The 24,417-nt window shown below is 39.3% G+C and overlaps 1 protein-coding gene across 19 annotated transcripts in view; it reads left to right on the plus strand.

The window, feature by feature from the left end:
• Positions 1–24,417, plus strand: part of FER (FER tyrosine kinase) — a 458,023-nt gene that overhangs the window by 349,545 nt on the left and 84,061 nt on the right. For 17 of the 19 annotated variants that reach the window (XR_015168399.1, XR_015168400.1, XR_015168396.1 and 14 more), the window contains one exon: positions 5,217–5,340. Coding sequence is in view for 13 of the 19 variants with exons in the window: in XM_086413354.1 (XP_086269480.1) it covers positions 5,217–5,340 (124 nt within the window). In the remaining 6 variants the exon portion in view is untranslated. Of the gene's footprint in view, positions 1–5,216; positions 5,341–6,339; positions 7,888–24,417 lie in introns of those variants that run through there. The other 2 variants (XM_086413359.1, XM_086413358.1) reach the window with 1 other exon arrangement.

A 24,417-nucleotide genomic window follows, 5' to 3' on the forward strand; every position in this document is an offset into this window, starting at 1 on the left:
ATCCTCTCAGCGCTGCCTTTGGCTCAGCTGAACTGCACAGGGAGCAAGCTCTTCAGCACGCAACTGCTTTAGAAAGAAGAGCGTGGCATCAGAAAAGCCAGTGTGTCCTTGGAGTCATTTTCGGCTTTTCTGTGTTGCATGTTTCTCATCTTTCCTCACAGACTGACCCATGTCCAGCTCATTACCGAGTCTTTCAGATCTAGTGCTGTGGTCTGTGTGTGTGTGTGTGTGTGTGTGTGTGTGTGTGAGTGAGTGTGTGTGATGGTTCTTGGAAGAAGCCCTCATCACCTTGGTTAACAGCCAGTGCATTCTCCTGTCCAATCTCCCTTTCTGTGAAAGCTGCCTTTCCTACGTGTGCCCTGCGTGTAGCAGTCAGTATTGGCGCAGTCAGTGTCTGCATCGATCCTTTTCTTCTGGAACGTGTTTTAACTTACCTCCTATTACACAGAATCTATTCTGTGTCTCACAGAGCACAAATTAAGTCAGCACTCGTTGTTATGATTGTCATATAAATGTGTACCCGCCTGAGTTTTGATGGGCTGGCCCACAGCCAGAAGTCTAATAAAAGAGAAGAAAAGATGAAAAGTTTTATTTTTTAGTAACAACTCTGAACAATGACATAAATGGGTCCTCTATAATAGCTCTCTATAATTTAATACTTGCTTTGATTATGAGCCTATTTTAAATGTGTACGTGAACACAACTAAACCAAACTTCTCTGGAGTAAATTGATATCCTAAAAAACAAGGGTAATGAATTATGCATTTTATATATCACTAGGGACTGGTATCTCTTAATTTAATAACCTTTAAATTTATTTGAAGATAAATTAAGATCTCTACATGATTCAGTGACAGAAAGTCATTAGTGGTATAGCCTTGATGATCCCTTTTCCCTAATGACAAATTGATAAATTCGTGTTCTTGTTTACATAATAATCTCTACGAGTTTGTTTAATATGATCAGTTCCTCAGAGTCCCATTAATACAGAAAGAACAGATAGGATCAGATTTTCATAGCACAGATTAAGAAACCTTTGAGAAAGAGCTGTTAAGAATAAAACAGTCTTCTATTCTCTTACTAAATGTTGGCTGTAAACAGAATAAAGCACTTCTATTTATTATTTCCTACTTGTTCTAGACATTTAATATATCAGTATATAGTATCTTTTTAATTCTCAGTATCTTCTAATGCAGTTATTATTTTATCCATAAAGAATCTTTGAGTGGCTAGTATGGGAGTTATATAAAAAAAATTATAGAGCTTTTATTTGTTCATTCAACTCAAAAATCTAGAAGAAAGTCATTCTTGAGGCAGCGTTTGATCCAGTGTCTCAGAGATGCCACCAAAAACTATTCTTTCCTTCACTCTTCCTGGTGAAGCTTCTCCATGGCGACAGCTTCATCCCAAGGCTGCCAGTCTTTGTGGAGCACATGCTGCCCTGCATACTTCCACTTGCAGGGAAGCTCCTTTCCTGGTACTTGTCTTAAAAAGTTTCTTTCATTCATCCTTTAAAAGTTATCTCTTGTATCTCAGTGGCCTGAATTAAACAGTGTACCTACCCCTGAGTCTGGCTTCCCTGGTGGCTCAGATGGTAAAGAATCTGCCTGCAGTGTGGGAGACCTGAGTTCGATCCCTGGGTTGGGAAGATCCCCTGGAAAAGGGCATGGCAACCCACTCTGGTATTCTTACCTGGAGAATCCCATGGACAGAGGAGCCTGGCCGCCTACAGTCCTTGAGGTCCCAGCTTCGGACATGACTGAGCGACCGAGCGCACATCCCTGAATCCATCACTTGAAAATGCGACTCCATTGATAATTGGGTTAAGCAAACCTAGGATTGCCTTTAGTGCTGAGACGAGATAAATACTCTCCAAAGTGGGAAAAAGGCAGTGAGGTGAGTGAGGAAAAACTACTGTTGTGTGACAACCAGTCCTTGCTGCAGCTGTTCCTGGTTTTATATGCAAAATAACTTCAACAGAAATAGTAAGTTACACTACTGTTTATTGGGTGCACCACATGCTAGGTAGACATTTGCTTTGTGGTTTAGATACGTTTTGGTCTTCAAAACCGCCTTGAGAAATAAAAGGCACTAATCCTTATGTTGTAGGGAAGGTTAGAGAGATTGAACAGTTTACCGCTGATCAGACCTAGATTGCTGAGGCCTAACTATCCATACTCTTTTCACCATGTGATGCTGTATCATTAGTAAAGTAGAAGTTGTTTATAAAAACATTCTAAGAATTGTCTTAGAAATTCATCACTGAAGAAATCTAGAAAGTAATCCATCCTGTCTTGGCTTAGTATGCAGTATATCCATACAGAAATAAGCCTTGGTAAGACAGAGTTACAAATGAGGCGTTATTATCTCGTTTTACACATTTTTGAGTACCACCATCTTACTGCAGTGGTCAGGTGGGGTACTCTAGGCTACATGCATACACACATATGCAAACATGTATGCACATGTGCTGCATATATGATTATTAGGTAGATCACACGTTCAAAGAGGTTCTTTAAAGTGGCACAGTGAAAATGACAGAAGATTCTCCAGACAGGAATGCTGGAGCGGGTTGCCATGCTCCCCGCCAAGGAAGCTTCCCAGCCCGGGGGTCAAACCTGCACCTCGTACGCTCTTGCACTGGCAGGCGGTTCCTTACCACTGGCACCACCTGGGAAGCCTCTGTTGGCCTACAGTCTTGTCTATTAAGAATTGCTCCTTTGCAAATTAGTTTTTAAAGTGATGCAGTTTGTAAGGCAGCGGTGTTACAGAAGCATCTTATCAAGGTGAGCTCAGAGTTTTAAGTGTACTAAGTTTTATTTTGGAATCTAAAGACTTTTATGGTCTCTGTCAGGTGCCAGTGATGCAGTGTTATCCTTTTCTAAACATTAATTTTGAGCAAGTACTTGAAAAGCATAGTTCCAACCATTGGAGAGGAGCTAAGGAAGAAATGACTAAAATTAATAAAAAATTTCATATGTAGATGTCTTCATGGGTAGCTTATAAGCTACATGGAAGAGATTGTTTTTTACATTATTTACTCATTCATCCAAAAATGCTTATTGAAGTATTATGACATTCTAGACATCCTGTGGTGGTTGCTGAAATTAGCCTACTGACTAGAGGTGCAGTTCTCCTCACTGGTTTACAGGCTGGGCTGGGGGTTGAGGAGGAGTAGGTGAAAGTCTAAATTTAAACAGAGCAGGAGGCAGAGGAAAAGTGCTGAATGTGAGCTAATTTTGGAAAGAAGAAATATTAGGATTCCACAGAACACTGAGGTTATGTCATATGCTGCTTTAATCAGATTGCAGGAAAGATTTCTTTCAGTTGAAAGTTATTCCCAAAATGCTGTATGGTTTCAAAATTAGAAGGGTGCACTTCTTCTAAACTAGGCCAGTGTATCAATAAATGTATCTAACAGTATATGGGAATATTGGCCCAGGAAATAACTTGAACTAAATATTGATTTCAAGTCCATTTTAATAGACATTTTTTGCCTATTAAAGTTGAAAAATTAGTGGTTAATTTTGCTGTTTACTGTTGCATTTAGGTTTTGTTTTTTTTTTTTTTTTTTTAAAGAAAATTAAGTCAAGCTTGATAGAAGCTATTTCAGTAATGTTCTTAGCAATAAGTTTGATATTCTCTTTGGAAGAACAGAAAAAAGTAAATAATCAGACACCATTAAGATTACTTTTGAAGCATATAGCTTATTGATTTCGTAAATAGTCCACCTAAATTTGTATAATGCTTGATTTATGAATAGGGGAAAGAGATTAGAAAAAGAACTTTCTAAGGAGAGTTAGGCTGGTGTTTGTTTTCTTGAGACTCTCATTAAAGAAAAAGCCATTTAATCTTCACCTCTAGAGTTGTTCTATTTAAGGAGGCTGGATCCCTGGTGAAGAGTATCAAAAACATCAGGAAATGACAATTAAAATGCTAATCCCTCTTGCAAAACTCTGGCTTAATGTCTGAGGTTCTAATAGAAAAAGTAGGAATGACTGTTTTTAGAGAACGTTCATTCAATATATTTTGACTAGGTTTTGTTTTACTTTGTTGACTAATGCAGTGCATTATAATGTGCGTTAGCAAGGAGAAGTGACCGAGCTTTAACCGTTAACGCCATGCTGTTAGTGCCTGTGGCCTAAGGCTGTCCTGTTTAGTCTGGTAGTCACTGGCCATATGTAGCTCCTGAGCTCTTGAGTTTTGACATGTGTGCTTCTAAAAGATGAAGTGTGAGTTTCACTCAATTTTATATGATTTAAATTTAAAAATTTCATTTCCAGTACTATGATTCAGTTATTGGAAAAATTTAAGTATAATATTTTTGGAACAACCTAGGTATGTTTTTTAACCATGAATTTGATGAAATCTAAATACAGATCAAATATTTCTGATGGAAATTTGCATCTAAATTGAGATGTTCCATAAATGTAAAATGCACAACATGTTTTAAAGAGTTAAGATGATGAAATGTAAAATATTTTCACCATAATTTTATAATAGTGCATGTTGATTTAATAATATTTTATACATAATGGAACTAAAGAAAAATGTATTACTTCAGTCACTTTCACCTTTTCATTGTTGTTACTTTTAAAAATGTGGCTACCAGTATATTTGAAATTTCTAAGTGGCTTGCATTACACTTCTTTTGGAACATGCTGGTTTGAGGAGTTTCTCTCAGATATCACTGAAATCCATTTGATGTATGAAAATGCAATCTGGCTCAGCAGCTAAATCTTATCAAACTCATAGCCTTTTTTTTTCATGGTGTTACTCTATTTATCATGGTGTTAGTAATCTCAGTTTTTTAAGCAGTCACTGAATCTGGTAACCAATTCAATATAACTTACTTTTTTATTTAACTCATAATAATTATAATCTTTTATCTGGTATTAGAGACAAAAGGATTTCATAGAAAATTTTAGCCAGGCAGATTGGTGAGAAATTATGACTGAGGAAAAAGTATGACTGAATATTGTTATGTGTTGAGTAATATACAGTGTGAAGCCCTTGAAGTACTTACACTGCATCTAAGAGAATTCATGGTGTCTGCTTTCTAATAAGATGTGTTCTTTTCATGTTTTCTTTTATCCTCCTCTTAAATGAGCAGAAAGTAAGGTTAAATGTGTAATGCTTTTTGTTCTGGAAGGTGTATCTAATAGGTGATAAATATGACTTTCATCGTGATCTTCTCTTGTTGTTGATTCTTCTAGGAGGTGATTTCCTCACGTTTCTGAGAAAGAGGAAGGACGATATAAAACTCAAACAATTAGTGAAATTTTCATTAGATGTTGCTTCTGGTATGGCCTATCTCGAGAGTAAAAACTGTATACACAGGTAAGGAGAATATTTTTAAAACATTTTCCAGTTCTGTTAATAGGATATTAGAAAACTGATGTATTTGCTATCATAAAGCAATGAATTTTCTCTCACAACATGTATTTCTTATTGGTTTTCATATTTTATGTGAAAGCATTCTTTGACATTTTATAGAAACACTTGTTGTCTGCCTTCCTGAGGTAACTCCTTAGTAGACAATTATTTACTAATTAAAAATTTATTATAATCATGAATAGCATAGTGATAAGATGTGCCTCAAGCTAATCATATAAGCAGCTATAATCTTATAACTGAATAATATTGTTTCATGTGTTCTTCCCCCTTTTTAAAGAAATTACTTATAAAGTTATGGGAAATCTTAATAGTAAAATAATTCATGACTGTGTATGTGGCCAAGGGTAAAAAGATTTTAGCATACTAGTTATTTCAAAGGAGATTTTAGCAAACTTGCTCTAATTATATTAAGACCAGCAACTTGGTCTTACTGCCTTATAGACTGTGGTTTTAGTTGCTCATAGCTGAAAGTATTTTTTTTTTTTTTTTTTTTTGCTAAATGTGAATAAAAATTAAGATCTCTTGCAGGATTCATGTCAGAGCCTAAATATGGCTGTGTATATACATGAAATAAGGTTTAGGATTTGATACAGTTTTTATCTGCTGGAAGCAGCACATGATACTGTTTAATGTGGGGAGGGTTCATTGTCAGATGAAACCATTATGTACTTTAAGCTGGTTGGTTATTGAGATACATTTTTTCCTCATGTGTTTCACTATGTAGCCTTTGACCTAATATTCTGATGAGGTTGTACAATGTAGAGTTGCAGCAGAACAAAGTTATATTCACCTGAAATATACATTTATTTGATCTCAATGAACATTTTTTGCTTAATGCCCCCCCCAGTTTTGCTTAATATTCAGTTTTATTCTGAAACTAAAATTATAGCTTATGTTTCAAATATGATTCAACAATCACATGTGTTTTAAAATACATTTCAGTAGGGATATTCAGTTCAGTCACTCAGTCATGTCCGACTCTTTGCGACCCCATGGACTGCAGCACGCCAGACCTCATCCATCACCAACCAACTCCCGGAGTTTACTCAAATTCATGTCTATTGAGTCAGTGATGCCATCCAACCATCTCATAGGGATATTATATTTCTGGAAATTAAGACAATGAAAACTAAGTCACTACCATATTCCTGTTTTACTTTCTATCAATAGTGACTGTTGTATTTACTTTCGATAAATGTAGATTGAATTACAATGTAATAGATATTTGAAAAGACTCTAAAAAATTGGTTTGGGACAGGAATTGTGTAATGACTTTGTTACTTTATGTTAAAAGTAACAGGAAAGGATTGCCCTTTACTTAGAGAAAACCTGTAATTTTGATTGTTCAGGTGTTAAAGTTACTTTGGGTATCAAATGCTCTACTGTAGTTTTTTATTCTGTCTCAGATTTTTTTAAAACTGGTAGACTATCAATGACTTTAAACCATAATAAATACCCATTCTTGAAACTGTTGTATTGTCAGTTACCAATAACACTCTTTAATTGCTGGTGTGTTGTGGTTGAGGGAACTGCTGATTCAATTTCTTGCTGCTTTTTAGTGATGGCTTTTCTTGCAGATGGATGACTGTATTTTTTTTTAAGTGCTTCTATCATCAGAATTGAAACCATTCCAAGTTGCTGATGGCAGTTAACTTTTAAAAATTTATCCCACTTACAAAATCACAACATTATCTGCTATAATTTTTATTTTCTCCTTTTGCTTAAAAATGTTCATGCGTTTACAAATTTTTGAAAGTCAGCCCACGCTTGAACACCTAGCTTAGAAGACTGTCCCTAGTCCTGTGCCACTTGCCTGTGAGGAAGGCTCCTGACTGCACGTCTTGAGCGGCGGTGCTGAGAGCAGGTTTGACAGACAGGCCTCGGCGACTGGTCGCGGCTGTCTGCATGGCTCATCGAGAAGGATTCCAGGGCCAGTGACAGAGCCCGTGATTGATGAGTCACATCTGTGAGGGTGCTCACCAGCATTAACATAAAACCCCCAGATTTGTCACCTGTCACATAGAATGTCTTTGTCTTTAGTTTCATAAATACATTTTGGATATGATATTTTACTAGCTGTATTATAGCAACATGTAGTATTTTTCTGTACTCACTTTCACTGATAACCTTCTAAACTATCTACTGTTTTTTTTCTCGTTAATCATGATTACTGGATAAATTTTATGGTATCTCTAGCCAGTGGTCTTTTGTTTCTCTTCACACTTACGTAAATGATCTTTTGGATGAATTCAGTATTTTTTTGTTCATCTCACCAATACATGACGCTATATTGAGAAAGTAAATCATTCTTTCTGCTGAATTTTTCATGGAAGTGACTTGTGCTATATGGAACTGTGTTCCTTTTTTATTTTTTTATTTTTATTTTTTTTTAATTTTTTATTCCTTTATTTCTCATGTGTTCCCCATCGTGAACCCTCCTCCCTCCCCATACCATCCCTCTGGGTCGTCCCAGTGCACCAGCCCCAAGCATCCAGCATCGTGCATTGAACCTGGACTGGCATCTCGTTTCATACATGACATTTCACATGTTTCAATGCCATTCTCCCAAATCTTCCCACCCTCTCCCTCTCCCACAGAGTCCATAAGCCTGTTCTATACATCAGTGTCTCTTTTGCTGTCTCGTATACAGGATTATCGTTACCATCTTTCTAAATTCCATATATATGCGTTAGTATACTGTATTGGTGTTTTTCTTTCTGGCTTACTTCACTCTGTATAATAGGCTCCAGTTTCATCCACCTCATTAGAACTGATTCAAATGTATTCTTTTTAATGGCTGAGTAATACTCCATTGTGTATATGTACCACAGCTTTCTTATCCATTCATCTGCTGATGGACATCTAGGTTGCTTCCATGTCCTGGCTATTATAAACAGTGCTGCGATGAACTTTGGGGTACACGTGTCTCTTTCCCTTCTGGTTTCCTCAGTGTGTATGCCCAGCAGTGGGATTGCTGGATCATAAGGCAGTTCTATTTCCAGTTTTTTAAGGAATCTCCACACTGTTCTCCATAGTGGCTGTACTAGTTTGCATTCCCACCAACAGTGTAAGAGGGTTCCCTTTTCTCCACACCCTCTCCAGCATTTATTATTTGTAGACTTTTGGATCGCAGCCATTCTGACTGGTGTGAAATGGTATCTCATAGTGGTTTTGATTTGCATTTCTCTGATAATGAGTGATGTTGAGCATCTTTTCATGTGTTTGTTAGCCATCTGTATGTCTTCTTTGGAGAAATGTCTATTTAGATCTTTGGCCCATTTTTTGATTGGGTCATTTATTTTTCTGGAGTTGAGCTGTAGGAGTTGCTTGTATATTTTTGAGATTAGTTGTTTGTCAGTTGCTTCATTTGCTATTATTTTCTCCCATTCTGAAGGCTGCCTTTTCACCTTGCTAATAGTTTCCTTTGTCTAATTCTGTGGTAGCAGTAGTAATTGCAGTGGAGTTTTAATTGATTTACATTTAATAGATATACTCAAGACATGCATTTTTTTCTAAGAAATATATATATTTATGTAGTATAAATATAGCATAAATATATAAAAATAACATATATAGTATATACTACAGTGAAGAGTATTTTTCCTCATTGGAGAAATTTTAGTGAGGTATTTCAAAATTCAATTAAAATTTCTAAAGTGTAATTGAAAGTTTCCTTTCAGTTTTTGAAGAAATGAAGAAAGACACCAAGCTCCAATCTTGACATCCCAAAAAATATATAATACATGTCCATGAATTCTAAAGTGTTTGTCCTACAAATCAAAGCAAAATATTAAATATGCTTTAAATTTTATATGAAGTTATAAATTTATAACTGTTCACTGATTAGAGGTCACTGGAATTCAGAACCTCAAAATATTTTTAATTGTGTTTCCCCAAAAAAGTATCTTCACTTTGGTGGGGGATGCATTTCTTTACTTTAGCTTTGTTTTGTTTTGATTACCATTAGAAAAGCAGAGCAGTGTTTCATTATAGATAAAAACGTGTGACCTATAAACTGGAAACAAGTAATTGCATAAAGAAATGGCCTGCTTTTGGAAAATGTTCTTGTAATTTCCATTTCACTTCCAGAAGCACTCTCTTGATACACTAAGTTTCTAATTGAAACCATTTCTGCTTAGAGTGTTGGATATTTTGTGTTTCAGTTTATGTGAAAGCAACCCCATTTACTTTATAATTATTCAGTAAGCCAATGTGAATTTTTTCTTTCTCCTTTTTCATATAAATGTTTGAAGTACACTGACAAACTTTGAGAGGGGATGTTACTTACAATGGCATTAGATTGCTAGGTATCACTCTAAAAAGTATTAAACCTGAGTATTCTGAATGTTAAGTGGGTTGAGGGTTGACCTTATAGTAGATTTAAATGGTAATGGCATTTATGGTTTTATTGCTGATGAGTTCTACTGCAAGATTTATTTTTATTTGGGTTTATTTTTAAGAACTGGTTTTGAGCTGTGTTCTTTGTCAATGAAAAGTAAAGGAGGATAAATTCTTGAATGCCATGTATTTGAGTAAAAGACCATACTCTGTTGGAAGTGTTGGAAGCATTTCTTAATTTCCTGTATGTCATTGTATTGTATGTCATTGTCAACGCCAGAAAAGGTGTTTTGGGAGACTACTGTAGAATGTGATTTCTTTTTCTATTTTAAGTCTTAACACTTATTCCTCTTCATTTTCGATTACTCTACCACAATGATGCTTTTTTGTTATGAAGTAAGATTAACAACTCTACAAATTAAAGTATATAAGACAAAAATATTTTATTGTTTAGTAAAGGTTTTGCTTGTCCATTGAGAACAGTGATGTTTCTGGTACTTCATAAACATGGACAGTAGCCTATTCTGTACCAGGGTGATAACAACATGAGAATTATGGTCCCTGCCTTCAGATGGATGTAACAGAAAATAGTGCAAAGAGGTACTCAGTTTAGTGACAACATGTACAAAGCACCATAGGAATAATATCAAGAAGGTCTAATATGATGTGTCATTATGGGAGCTGTGGTGGGGAGCAAGTGGAAAGTTTTGTGGAGGTTATTGTTGAGTGATACTTGATGGATGGGTTTATCACTGAATACAAGGGGAAAGAATGTTCTCGCTGAAGGAAAGTTGAAAACAAAGTTTTGTATTTCATGAGAAGGCGTGATTTAATCCTGAAGTACAGAGAGTTCAATACTATCAAAATGGGACGTCCAGGGAGCATTGTGCTGGGCCAGATAAACAGGGCCTTTCTTACCCAGGGCCATGTGATGCCATTTAATTTGGCTAAACCTGGGAATGTCTAGCCCTGTGTTCAGATAATTTTAAGATGGTTAAAAGTCTACGGTTTTTAACTGAAAAAGGAAAGTAATTTCAAAAGAACTTACAAAACCTTGAAAAACATATAATCTTGTGAAAAGGTGTGGGTATGAGACCAATTTTATTTTTAAGTTTCAATGGAAAAACAAAATAAGGAAAGCTAAGATTGCTAGAAAGGAACATATTACATTTCTCTTGTATGTTCTAGAAGGAGATTATTTCATCTAATGATTTCTGATAGGGTAGCCATGTATACTTTTTAAGATAAATGTAAGATGTCACTTATTTTTGGGTTTTGTGATTTCATGTTTTATGAAGATTTGGTATGATAGTGATCATTTATGTTTTTCCCTTTCTTGAGAATTTTTCTTTATTTTTTAAAAATGCGACTGAATACCTAAAATCTGAGTTTTTTCTAAGGTTTTAAGGTACTGGAAAAGCATTCTTGTGTATAATTCATCTTCATATTTTCTTTAATCTCTTCTATGTCTCATGATCTGCCATATATTTAATAGGAACAATCTTAAGATCACTTTTCAGATTAAGTAATTGAGGCTCAGAAAGATGAAGCAAATGTGTGACCGCATCCTGACACATTGCTATTCCAGTGTTCTGCTCAATCAGCTATTCACGATCCTAACAACTGACGTTTACTGATTACTGAATACTAGGTATTATGCTAATCAGGTGCTTTAGATGCAATATATAGAACATAAACTTCAGGAGGGCAGTAATTTTCAGTTATATTATTTGCTCTTGGATTCCAAAAGGCTAGTACAGTGCTTGGCACTTAAAGGAGAATGAGGGAGTCCTCAAGGCAACAGTAGGTACTGTGTTGGGCCCGTTGTAACATGAGGAGAATTATGGTTGGGAAGGTTGAGTATCTTGCCTAAGATCATATGAGAAGAACGTGGTGGATCCGGGATGTGGACCCTGGGAATCAGGTTTGAGAGCCCCAACTCTGAATCTACCCTAGACTCACCTGCTCTGCACAAGCCATGCGTCTTCTGACCAATCAGGAAATTCAGGGCAGAAGGTGGTGTTTGGTGTGATGGCTCAGCTTATGATCAACATCTGGTTTCTTTATGATCACAAGTAAAAACAGAAGAGGATGCTGAAGCCTGTGAAACGTAATTTTAGAAAGAGATAACAAGATTTTTCTGTTGTTTTTTTTAATGAACAGTTGCTGAAATGCAGCAGTATTTTGTTATTGCTTCTCCATTTAATTAGAGCTTGAAAATTTGTTTTTTTCATTTTTATACACTATTGTTTAGATACCCCCTTCTGCTTTATCTGTTAATTAAAAACACAAGATTAGCATAGAAATGTGATCATCTCAGTTGACTAAGCATTTATGACTGATTTTCTTGTTCTAACATCTGATTACAATTTTGAATATATTAAGCTGTACTTTTATTTTTAGCTTCTAAAACCATTTTGCTACAGTACAAAAAGGAATGCTCAGTAATTTTAAATGTCTCAAAAATATATAGTCCTCTCTACTTTAACCTTTTTTTTTAATCTAGTGTGGCTTGGTATTCACAAGAACACCTTTCTAAAAATTACTTATCCTGCTACTTTATTCAATGTCAGAATTTCCTATTGCTAGTTTCATTCATTTTCATTAAGGGATTTTTTTACCTTAAGTCACATGTATGTTTCCAGGAATGAAAAAGACCTTCTATTATACTGGAATCAATTAACAAATTGGCTTGAGTTAATGTACTCATGGATACTCAAGAGTATCCATCTGCCTTCTGGAAAAACAGAAATGGGGGATTTGAGATAGCAGGTCACAGGAAAAATGAGTTTTGATTTATGGTTACTAGTAGGAAAGATGTACCATATGTAGGATACTATTCAGGAATTCTGCTCAATCCAATGAACAGAATAAAAGTCCTCGAGAGGAAGCAGAGGAGTACGTGAGTGGTTTCCTGGTTTAGTGAGGGCTAGTCTTGTCTTGTGTTACATAGAAATGGTAGAAGGAAATTGGCCTATACCTCATTCTCTGTTATTTCTGATTTTTATTCACTTAATTGCATTAAGTACATTCCTGGTTCAGAATGTCTAAAGTGATCTTTTACTTTCAGTTCAGTCGCTCAGTCGTGTCCGACTCTTTGTGAACCCATGGACTGCAGCACACCAGGCCTCCCTGTCCATCACCAACTCCTGGAGTTCACTCAGACTCATGTCCATTGAGTCAGTGATGCCATCCATCCATCTCGTCCTCTGTCATCCCCTTCTCCTCCTGCCTTCATCTTTCCCAGCATCAGGGTCCTTTACTTTAAACAAATGCAAATAGGTGGGTCACCATTTTCTCTTATGGCCTTTCTGATTATGAAGAACAGAAACTGCTGAAGCTAAACAATAGGAAGTGTATTTGAAGAAAATAGTAATCCCATGAAACGGAAACGACAGGAATTCAGCCAGCTCTGGGCGTCACTGCAGTTAGGACCTGGGAAGCAGTCAGGAGCCGGAGCGCATTCTCTCTCTGCTACTCTCTCTGTTCACTCGGTCTTCCGTTGTTTGCCCTTGCTGTGTTGCTGCTTCATTTCCCTCTTGCTCTGAAGACTATGTTCCTCTGTCCTATCTTCAGAGGTCGTTCTGGTGACATCCAGGTTACCACCTTCCAAGCCCCACATGTGCGGATACTGAATTAGTCTTTGAGGTCTGGTTTCAGATTCTTGGCAGTAAGAATTGACTGACCCAGCTTATATTAAGTGTTTGTGCTGTGCTTAGTCGCTTAGTCGTGTCCGACTCTTCCCGACCCCATGGACTGTAGCCCACCAGGCTCCTATGTCCATGGGGATTCTCCAGGCAAGGACACTGGAGTGGGCTGCCATGCCCTCCTCCAGGGGATCTCTCCCACCCAGGGATCAAACCCAGGTCTCCCACATTGCAGGTGGATTCATTACCACCTGAGCCACCAGGGAAGCCTATATTTAGTGTTTATCCTGTTTTTAATCAATAACATGGCTAGACAGAGAAAAGTAGGCAGGATGATGTTTACATAGATTTACAGGAGCTGATTACTGTGTTGTTCTCTGTCCATGGAATTTTCCAGGCAAGAATTCTGGAGTGGGTAGCTGTTTCCTTCTCCTGGGGATCTTCCCAGCCCAGGAAGTGAACCTGGTTCTCCCACATTGCAGGCAGATTCTTTACCGTCTGAGCCACTTAGGATGGTATAATACTCAGAGGATGGAGCTTGGACTAAGCAGGCTTCCAAAAAGAATGGCTGCCATGCATTCATTGAGTGCTTCCTATTTGGCAAGTACATTCATTATCTTATTTAGTCCTCATACTTCTATGGCCATTTATCTCTACTTTAGAGTAGAAAAAATTGAGGCATCAAAGTATAATAAGTATGTTGTCCAATGTCATACACCTGATGAGTGGAAGGTCTGAGTCTGGATCAGGTAGGTGACAAAGCCTGGGAAACTAAGCAGAACACTTCAGCCCCGTGCTAGCTGTGATTTCCTGTTTCTTCCCTTTTGTGAATATGATCAGCCATGCGGGCACCTCTCAGAAGGAAACCATTTAATAAACGGGATTTAGAGAAAGCCTCGCTATAGGGATGAGAGACTCCTTTATAAGTCTTCGCTCCGTCTTTTCCTGGAATGGTTCATCCCCACACGTTCCATGGTGCAGGGCTGGTGGGTTCACTCCTTCCTGCAGAAGGTCCATGCAGTCTTCTTGAATCCTAGCTCACAATACATCCATACAACAGACAGGAGATTAAGCCCAGAACTATGCAATTGGGTTCATGATTACCCCAGGAATTTGGGTAATCATTGGTCGAATTAATGTTCCAAAGTAAAACCTTGTTTACACTACAGCAGCTAGCTTTTCCTAATTATTCTGGTCAAGTAGAAATTCTGGCCTTTGAGGAGTCCATTAGAACACAGACGACATAGAAATGCAGAATATCTCAGTTCACCTCACCGTGGTTTCCAGAGTCTCTAATGATGACACAGCCTACACAGGGTAGGGCCTTACTGAATCTGAGCAGCTCATCTTGCTAATGCCGTGGTGTGGAGCTTATGACACCATTCACGGAATACTTATACATCTGTGTGATTTTGCTTAATGTGATGTTTTAAACATTGGGCTCCATTGGTTCTTGTTGTTGTAACAGGCTACATCCTCACCCTGAAGAAAAAACGAAATGAAAGCCTGGGTATCTCCAGTCAGGTGCCTCTGTCTCCAGCCCTTTTCTCCACAATTTGCTGCCTTGCTCTCATTACCTGTTAGCTATGTGTTTCCAACCTGGATGTGTTTGTGCCAGACACTTGTCTGGATGCTATGGCTAGTGCAGTATAGCCGAGGATGATAGTTTTCCCTCTCCTCTCCTAGATTCTTGACTGAGAGCTCCCTGTAATGGAAGACACATTAACAGGAGAATAACTGAGGTTTAATAACAAGTCCACCTCCTGTATGTGTGGGAGATACACAGGAAAACTGAGTAACTCCCCCAAATAGCCCAAGCCACCACCTTAAATACCATCACCAGCTAAAGACAAAAGGAAGATATTGGAATGAAGGGAGACCAGTTACGTAAAGTAACCAGGGAAAGCACAGTCAACAAGGGTAAGGCAGCTATGCAGACTTTTTAAAATCCGTCTTCTCCATTGGTAAGAGTTTTCAGAGATTTAGTTCTTCCTGTCTTCCTGGTACAGACAGGGAGAAGTGAAGTGAAGTGAACTTTCCTTGGTCGTGTCCGACTCTTTGCGACCCCGTGAACTATACAGTCCATGGAGTTCTCCAGGCCAGAATACTGCAGTGGGTAGCTGTTCCCTTCTGCAGGGGATCTTCCCAACCCAGGGATCAAACCCAGGTCTCCCACATTGCAGGCAGATTCTTTGTCAGGTGAGCCACCAGGAAAACTGAGAGGAACCCTTACAAATGGAAATTTCCTTCTAGATGTAAATGCCTCTTACAAAATGGTAACTACGTAGTTTTCAGAGCTTCTTCTGTGTCTGCTCAAATAATCAGCTCAAAATAATCTTACAGTGTAAAAGGCATATTTTGGGGTGGCAAATTTTGCTCCCTTCAGTGGTGAATAAACAAAACTCTCCGTTTATGGAGCTCACAAAAGTGAGGGGAAGCAGGTAATAAACGCATTTGAAAAAGAATAAGCAAGTGAATACACAATATTCCACAAGCTGATAAATGTTATAGGGAGTCATAAAATAGGATAAAAGGGAATGGGAAGGCGGGGCAGGCACTGTTTCACAGTCTGTAAGAGAAGACCCAGAAGAGAGAGAGGGGTGAGCCCTGTGAATATCAGCGAGGAGAACTTCCCTAGTTGTGGATGAAGCAGGTACAAACGGCTCTGAGACAGGCGTGCACAGGTGCGTCCAAAGAAGTCCAACGAGGGAGACAGGAAGTGAGGTTAGAGGGCACTGCAGCCCCATCAGGCAGCTCTTGTAAATCACTGAAACGCTTTGCCTTTAGTCTGCATGAGATGGGGGCCGTTGAGGACTGACTTGGTCTGTCTCAGGTTTTGGAAGGATTAGTTAGAATTCTGTTTCAGAAATAAACTCTCAGGGAACAAGTGCAGAAACGAGAAGACACATGAGAGAGCTGTTGCAGTAATGGAAATTAGAGACACTGGGGAAGGTAGTGGTGGAGAGCAAGAGGCGTGGCCCCTTCTGGGGGAATGGTGAAGGCAGAACCGGCAGGATTTGCTGCTTGTATTAGACATCGGCTTCCCTGGTAGCTCAGCTGGGAAAGAACTTGTCTGTGATGCAGGAGACCCAGTTCAGTTCCTAGGTTGGGAAGATCCCCTGAATAGGGGATAGGCTACCCACTCCAGTTTGCTTGGCCTTTCCTGGTGGTTCAGACAGTAAAGAGTCTGCCTGCAAAGTGGGAGACCTGGGTTCGATCCCTGGGTGGGGGAGATCCCCTGGAGGAGGGCATGGTAACCCACTCCAGTATTCTTGCCGGGAGAATCCTGTGGACAGAGGAGCTGTCATGTGACACTCCATGGGGTCACAAAGAGTCGGACACGACTAAGCACACAGCACATATTAGACATTACATGTAAGTGAAACAGAGTGACAGATGACTTCATGTCTTTACAGACATCAAACGGTGATCCACCTGTATTATCTTCCTCATAAATTCAGGTGCCTGTAAGACACTCTCCAATGCTTTATTTCCTGTAATTCCAGAAATTCAAATATGAATCTTTCAAACTATAATGAGCCAAATAAACACACAGTTCGTAGTTTTTTCTCTACTGGGAGCTTCCTAAATACTGAGAGCTGTGCCAGTGACGGAGCCGAGAGGATGCAGAGCGCCACTCCTGGCATCCTCACTTTCCCACACTGACTTCATATTTCTTCTGATGAAAGAAAATAGAGGAATGTAGCCTCAAGAGCTCATCTGCAGTTTTTCCATTTAATTGGACGTATGTTTTCCAAATAAGATGCAGATCTTTAAGAAGGGTATCCTACGTCAGATAGTATCCTATGTCACAGACCCACTGATTTAGAGATAATTAAAATTAAATGTATGCAAACTTTATACAGGGTTACATTTTCACCCAGGTTTCTGATTTTATGACTTGTAAATGAAAATAATTGTTATTTACCGAACCTAATAACTAGGTAATGTTGCTCATTAATGATGCCAGTGGTTTGTGTCTGATTCTTGGAGGTCTGTTGTCATCTGTAGAACTGCAGTGACATGGGGCAAAGGTGTCATTCACTTGCTATTTCTTTAGTAAACAGAGGTCATTCCTTCTAATGCAAGGTTGTGACTTCTATTGGAATTAATATTACGTTTTCATGAAATAGCTTAGAGACAGTAGTATCTATTTGTGGCCTATGGACAGAGAAGCCCAGCGGGCTACAGTCCATAGGGTCACAAAGAATTGGACATGACTGAAGTGACTTAGATGCTTTTGAACTGTGGTGTTGGAGAAGACAATCTTGAGACTCCTTTGGACTGCAAGGAGATCCAACCAGTCCATTCTTAAGGAGATCAGTCCTGGGTGTTCTTTGGAAGGAATAATGCTAAAGCTGAAACTCCAGTACTTTGGCCACCTCATGCGAAGAGTTGACTCATTGGAAAAGACTCTGATGCTGGGAGGGATTGGGGACAGGAGGAGAAGGGAACGACAGAAGATGAGATGGCTGGATGGCATCACCGACTCGATGGATGTCAGTGTGAGTGAACTCCGGGAGTTGGTGATGGACAGGGAGGCCTGGCATGCTGCAATTCATGGGGTCGCAAAGTTGGACACGACTGAGCGACTGAACTGAACTGAACTGAAGTGACTTAACAGACACACTCATACACTTACTTATACTTTGTATGAATAGATATTCTTATTACTATAGAATAGAAACATGTGCCTATTCTGTGTTCTCAAACTGACTCTTTAATACTGGACATTTTTTATTGCATAGTTTGATTTCCTTTTTTTGTAGGGAAGGAAATAGTGCAAATTTTCTGTGCACATTTTTCACAGGGTGCTTTTCAAATGGTAGAAGTGTGATAAATATCTGCTGTATGAATGAATGAATATGTGGATAAATTAATGAATAAATGAAATAGGCCTCTAATCAACTGTACAAAGTACTGATCAAATGCCATTAGATGACTAAGGATTTTCTGGGAAAATAATCCTGAATTGTTTCACCCTTAAATGTTAATCTTCTATTTTTATTTTCCACTGATTGATTTCTTTAAATGGCATAAATGAAGAAGTAATTATTGTGATACGAACCAGTATGTGTCATGCAAACAGACCAAAATTCCTTTTCTGCTGTGAAGTCAGAATGAAGGTTTTAGGATGCTGAGAGCGTTTTCTTGAATTGTGTGAATGTGACTGTCTCAGAAATTTAGTGAGACGGTGTCAGTGCTCTTTTCTGGATATTGTCATCCTCCAAGAGGCACAGAAGGTGACTACTATCCTGTTTCAATCCACTTTCCTCTTAACAGTAATTATTTGTTATATTGATTCTGTCCTGTTGCAGACAATGATCAGGACTTAAGAAAGCAGCAGTAGTTTATAACATGCTGGAAAGTATTAATTTTTAACAATGTGCTTCAGAATAATAGGGCAGCAAACATCAGATGTGTTGTTATGTGTGAGGGTCGTCAGGCCTGTGTTCCTTTCAGCCTCTCTCCCTTAGGCGCTCTCTGCCCATTCACTGTGTAAATCATGGGAGAATGGGAATGGGGCAGCCAAAATAGTGCTGAGCAGGTAGTTCCTTGCCGTTTAAGCCTGTTTATAATGAGTAACTTTAATTCTCAGGGACCAGTATTTCTCCCTTCATCCTTAAAATTCCCATTATGCTGCTTTAAAATTAGGAGTCTATTTACACATAAAGTAATGACGGAATAAAATTGAAATAATTATGTCTGCTATTTGAGATGTTTTAAAACCCAAGGCAGGACATAAACATATGGCATGATACACAAAGAATCTGTAAACCTCTTTGTAACCAAATGAAAGCATAATTAGTATGTAATTTAAAATTTTATTTTTTATTATGTTGTGCCATATTATAAATATTTAAGACTGTTTTTTCAAATATATATTATCTAAAGGAAAGAAAATTATAATTTTCATATCCTATTTATACTTAAATGTGTGTCCTAGTAGAAACAATTATTGGGGTTCCTATATTTTTGCTTTATGATATCATGTAAACATGCCTGGTGAAATTCCTCAATTTATTCATAATTTCTAAAGCCTCTCTATATCCACACACTAAATTAATCAAAAACCCTGTATTGAATACCTTCTTTGTATAAGTTTTCTGTTTAATCATGCTCCCTACTCTGAAGGAAAATGAGAAAATTAAAGATATTTGATAATTTGAAAAAGTGCATTGGGGGAAGGGAGTGGACAAGACACAATAATAGGATTTCTAAAGACCTTTTATAGTAGGATTTAGAAAATAGCATATAGAGGTCTAAATTGCAAGAGCCACCCAATAAATATTGGGGTAAATTATTGAATTTCTTTTATGTGACCAGGTGTATTAAAAATTAGCTTAATTCCAAAGAGATTTGCAAACTGAATTTTGACCATATTTAGCAGAACTTAGAAATGATTCACTCCCCCCTACCCAAATTAATTGAAGAATACTTTATCCACTTACTTTGTAAGTATCTGGGTATTGAAAAGCAGGCATGGGGCAAGTGTTCCACAATGTTCGTTCAACTGAAGTCATCACATGTTTACTTAAGTACTTTCTATGTGTAAGCACATTGTTGGTGTTTGGAATACATAAGTTGAGCCAATCAGATAGGGTCTTTGTCCTCCAGGAGCTTAAAATCTAATGAATGAGTAGATAGTCATGTAACAATGCAGATAGTCATGTAAGAATGCATTAACAGATAGTCATGTAAGAATGCATTTAAAGTGGGATATGATCCTATCCTGGGGCCAAGGAAGGCATCTTGGAAGAAATGACGTTTGGCCTGAAAGGTGAATAACTAAAGGAAGATGGGGAGAAGAGAAGAAATAGGCAACTGGGGGAGAGTGGCTTGGAGGCTGGAAGCAAAAAGGCCTTTCGGGGCAGTGAGAGGCAGCCAGACTGTGAGTAGGTGAAACTCCAGGTTGAGATAAGACTGGAGCGGTGGCAGGGGCTGACCCTGGGAGGCGGGTCCTCACAGGGAGGCTTGTGCAGAGTCTGAGAGCAGGGGAAGCCACCGTGGGGTGTTCAGTGGGAGGGACCCCACGCATGTTCCACGCAGGGTGCTCTGGCTGTGGTGTGGAGAGTCAGTGGAGGGAAGGGACGCTTTCAAGGAAGCCAGCATCAGGGTGTCTTCCATGTTTCTTGCTTGTCCGGGTGGATGACAGGTCTCTCTTCTCAAAATCCTGGAAGATGAGCAGGGTTTTTTGGTTTGCTTGGTTGGGGGTTTGGGGGAGGAGGGAAGGGCCGGGATTGTGGATGACAAAGGGAGTTTATTTTGAGGCATGTGTGTGCCTGTGAGGTATTTGTGAAGCCGCTGAAAAGGCAGGTGAGTGTTTAAAAGTAGAACTGAAGAGAAAGGTCTGATGTGGAGCTAACAATGCGGAAATGATGAAAGCAAAATGAATGAATTAAATGGATTTGAGAATCAGTGAAACTTTGAGTTACTCATGAATGAGTGAAAGAAATATTTGTGTATAAGAATATACCTGACTTTTTAAACTATATATTTGTAATATATATATATAAGCTATCAGGTCATTTTGCCTGTATGTTTTTTAAGTTCAGTGATAATTTTATTTATTTTGGCCATGCGCGGTCCTTATTGCTGTGCAGGGGCTGTCTGGTTGCAGTGAGTGGGCCCCCCTCCAATGCCGTGGCGGCCTCTCGTACTGTGGGCCGCGGGCTCTGGGCTGCGCTAGCTGTGGCGAATGTGCTCAGCTGCTCCACAGCACGTGGAAGCTTCCCCGATCAGGGATCAAAGCCACGTCCCCTGGGGGGACGTGGATTGGCAGGAGGATTCTTATCCGTTGTACTGACAGGAAAGTCCCCCTAGCTTTTTTATTATTAAATGAGGCAATTTCAATATTACTTTTGACTTTTGATGGTAGTATCCAATGTTTGTCATTTCTAGTACTATTAATCTAGTTTGACAATAAAAATAACTCTAGAATAATGTTTCTTTATTTAGCTTATTTGCTTACTTAAAGATTCACTTTGAGAGTTAAGTGTTTCCTTTAAAAATCTTAATATGCATTTATTTCATCTTGGATAACTTCATAGTACCACAAATAACAGTGACAACTGGAAAATGTGAAGTGGGAAACATATTTTCATTGTGTTCAGAAATGTCCCTAATGCTATACAAACGAACTATCAGTCAAAAGATTTTTATAAAAGCACCGTTCATAGAAAGAAACTTATTTCCTTTGGAGAGTTTTTTCCTCTGGGAAGAAAACCAGGAGCATAACTGACTTTGCTTCTTGGGAGTCCAGTTATCTGGCCAGTAGAGCTCGCTGTAACGTTTGAAATAATGCAACAGTGAGCAATGTGAACACAGATTACAGCTTTGTGAAAGTGAAAGTCGGTCAGTTGTGTCCGACTCTTTGTGACCCCATGGACTCTACAGTCCATGGGATTCTCCAGGCCGGAATACTGGAGTGGGCAGCTTTTCCCTTCTCCAGGGGATCTTCCCAACTCAGGGATCGAACCCAGGTCTCCCGCATTGCAGGCAGATTCTTTACCAGCTGAGCCACCAGGGAAGCTTTGTACTAGTCTTAAATGACTGGGACTTAACAATGGCAACACAGAAACTGTCTCTTGTTATTTTCACATCTGAAGGCATGTATATTGGTTTACCTAAAATAAAGACATTTCCCTAGTTTTTCTATGACTAAAAAAAATAATAATAAATTTAAAGAGAAATTATCTTCTGAAAAAGGTGTATTATATCTAGATTTCCTCCCTCTGTTAAGGGAGGGTTAATACCTACTTCACAGTCAGCACCATAAGGTTAAATTAAGAGATAAGAAAGCCTTTGAGTAAACTAAGTGACAATTCAAATGATACATAGTGGAAAATGACTGTCCAGTTCCAGAGGAAGACTGAGTTGTTCACCAAGTCTCTTTAGAAAATGAAAGAAAACAAAGATGGATGAACAAAATAGATGGGTTAAAATTGTCAGCAGAAAGGTTTGAGCGAGGTGAAAGCAGACGGTGAGCCTATTCTGCGTTTGGAGCGTGGTCTCCGTGTAGCCGCAGTCAAGGACAAAGATGCAGTCCTCAGCCATGGTGCTCAGAGGTCAAGTTTCCTGTTGGCAGTGGCCTCCTCGGTGGGTCTCCCATGGGCCGCTCCAAACTGACTGCTGAGCGAGGTCACTGGTCAGAGGTGTTTGACTGCAGATTTTCATATTTACTTTTTTCAAGGCTTTATTTATTTAGAAGAAAAATACTAAAACAGGAAAAAAAAGGTTTTATGTGATAGCTGTTAGTTTTCATTACAAAAGAGAGGAACTAGCTTTTCCCCCGTTACGTTTCATAGCTCCCTGTTCTAGAGCTGAATTGAAGCCATTCCAATCCTAATATCCAGTATATGGGTATTGCTTAAAAAGGACCGTCCCTGCAGCAGGGCCCGGCTCGCGCTCCTCCTGTCCGTCCCCGCACCGTCTGTGCCCGGCCGGGGGAGTGACAGGCAGCTCTCCTATCCAACGTCTCAGATACGCTGCTTCCCCTCCACAGCATGAAACCTGCACATTTTCGCAGAGATCTGTGCCCATTTCATTCATCTGCCTTTCTTTCCCAATCCATCTGCCTGTCCAACTGTCTTTTCCAGTGCCAGAAACTGTGGTCGTGCTCTAGAATCACTAGATTTTGAAAAGAAATAAGAACAGATTTCTGTTGCTGCTGAACCGAAAGCCAACCCGGCAGCACTGGAGCGCATTGCGTCTCCCGGGATCCTTGTTCACAGTTGCAGGATTAATCCTGGGGCAGGGGCGGGGCCTTTTATTGTCATTGCTGGACGAAAAAGTGGTTTACTCTTGCCTGCCGGAGCTCGGTCTGATCTAGCTTCTTCTGCCTGTGTACCTCTGACTTAGACGTACCAATACCAGAAGTCCTCAACTGCAGGAGGAAAGGGAACTCCCCCTCCCCGCCCCACCCAAAAATGTATTTTACATCTTTTTCTCATGAAACAGGAAATTTCAGGAAGCTTTCTTTTAAAGACTTCTAACGTAATTTTTATTTAGCTAGTTATTTTTAGCCGTTCTGGGTCTTCATTGTTGAAGAGGAAAAGCGCAGGCCCTTTTTCCAGCTGCTGAGAGCGAGTGCTGCTCTAGATGTGGTGTGTAGGCTTCCCACTGCAGTGCCTTCTCTAGCTGGAGAGCGCAGGCCCTAGGGCGCAAGGCCCTCGGTAACTGCGGTCCCAGGCTCTAGAGCACTGGCTCAGTAAGTGTGGTGTGGGGGTTTAGTTGCTTCAAGGCATGTGGGATCTTCCTGGACCAGGGATTGAACGCCTGTCTCCGGCATTGACTTCCGCAGGGGGCTTCCCTGGTAGTTCAGCTGGTGAAGAATCTGCCTGCAATGCAGGAGATCCTGGTTGGATTCCTGAGTCTGGAAGATCTGCTGGAGAAGGGATAGGCTACCCTCTCCAGTATTCTTGGGCTTCCCTAGAAAAGGGAAAGCCTACCCATTCCAGTATTCTTGGGCTTCCCTGGTATATCAGATGGTAAAGAATCCGCCTGCAATGCAGGAGACCTGGGTTTTTTTTTTTTTTAAACTTTACAATATTGTATTAGTTTTGCCAAATATCGAAATGAATCCGCCACAGGTATACCCGCGTTCCCCATTCTGAACCCTCCTCCCTCCTCCCTCCTCCCTCCCCATACCATCCCTCTGGGTCGTCCCAGTGCACCAGCCCCAAGCATCCAGCATCGTGCATTGAACCTGGACTGGCATCTCGTTTCATACATGACATTTCACATGTTTCAATGCCATTCTCCCAAATCTTCCCACCCTCTCCCTCTCCCACAGAGTCCATAAGCCTGTTCTATACATCAGTGTCTCTTTTGCTGTCTCGTATACAGGATTATCGTTACCATCTTTCTAAATTCCATATATATGCGTTAGTATACTGTATTGGTGTTTTTCTTTCTGGCTTACTTCACTCTGTATAATAGGTTCCAGTTTCATCCATCTCATTAGAACTGATTCAAATGTATTCTTTTTAATGGCTGAGTAATACTCCATTGTGTATATGTACCACAGCTTTCT

Source organism: Bos grunniens, chromosome 7 (assembly GCF_055505025.1).
Source record: "Bos grunniens cultivar Pamir isolate PY7600 chromosome 7, Bosgru_T2T1.0, whole genome shotgun sequence".
Taxonomy (NCBI): domain Eukaryota; kingdom Metazoa; phylum Chordata; class Mammalia; order Artiodactyla; family Bovidae; genus Bos; species Bos grunniens.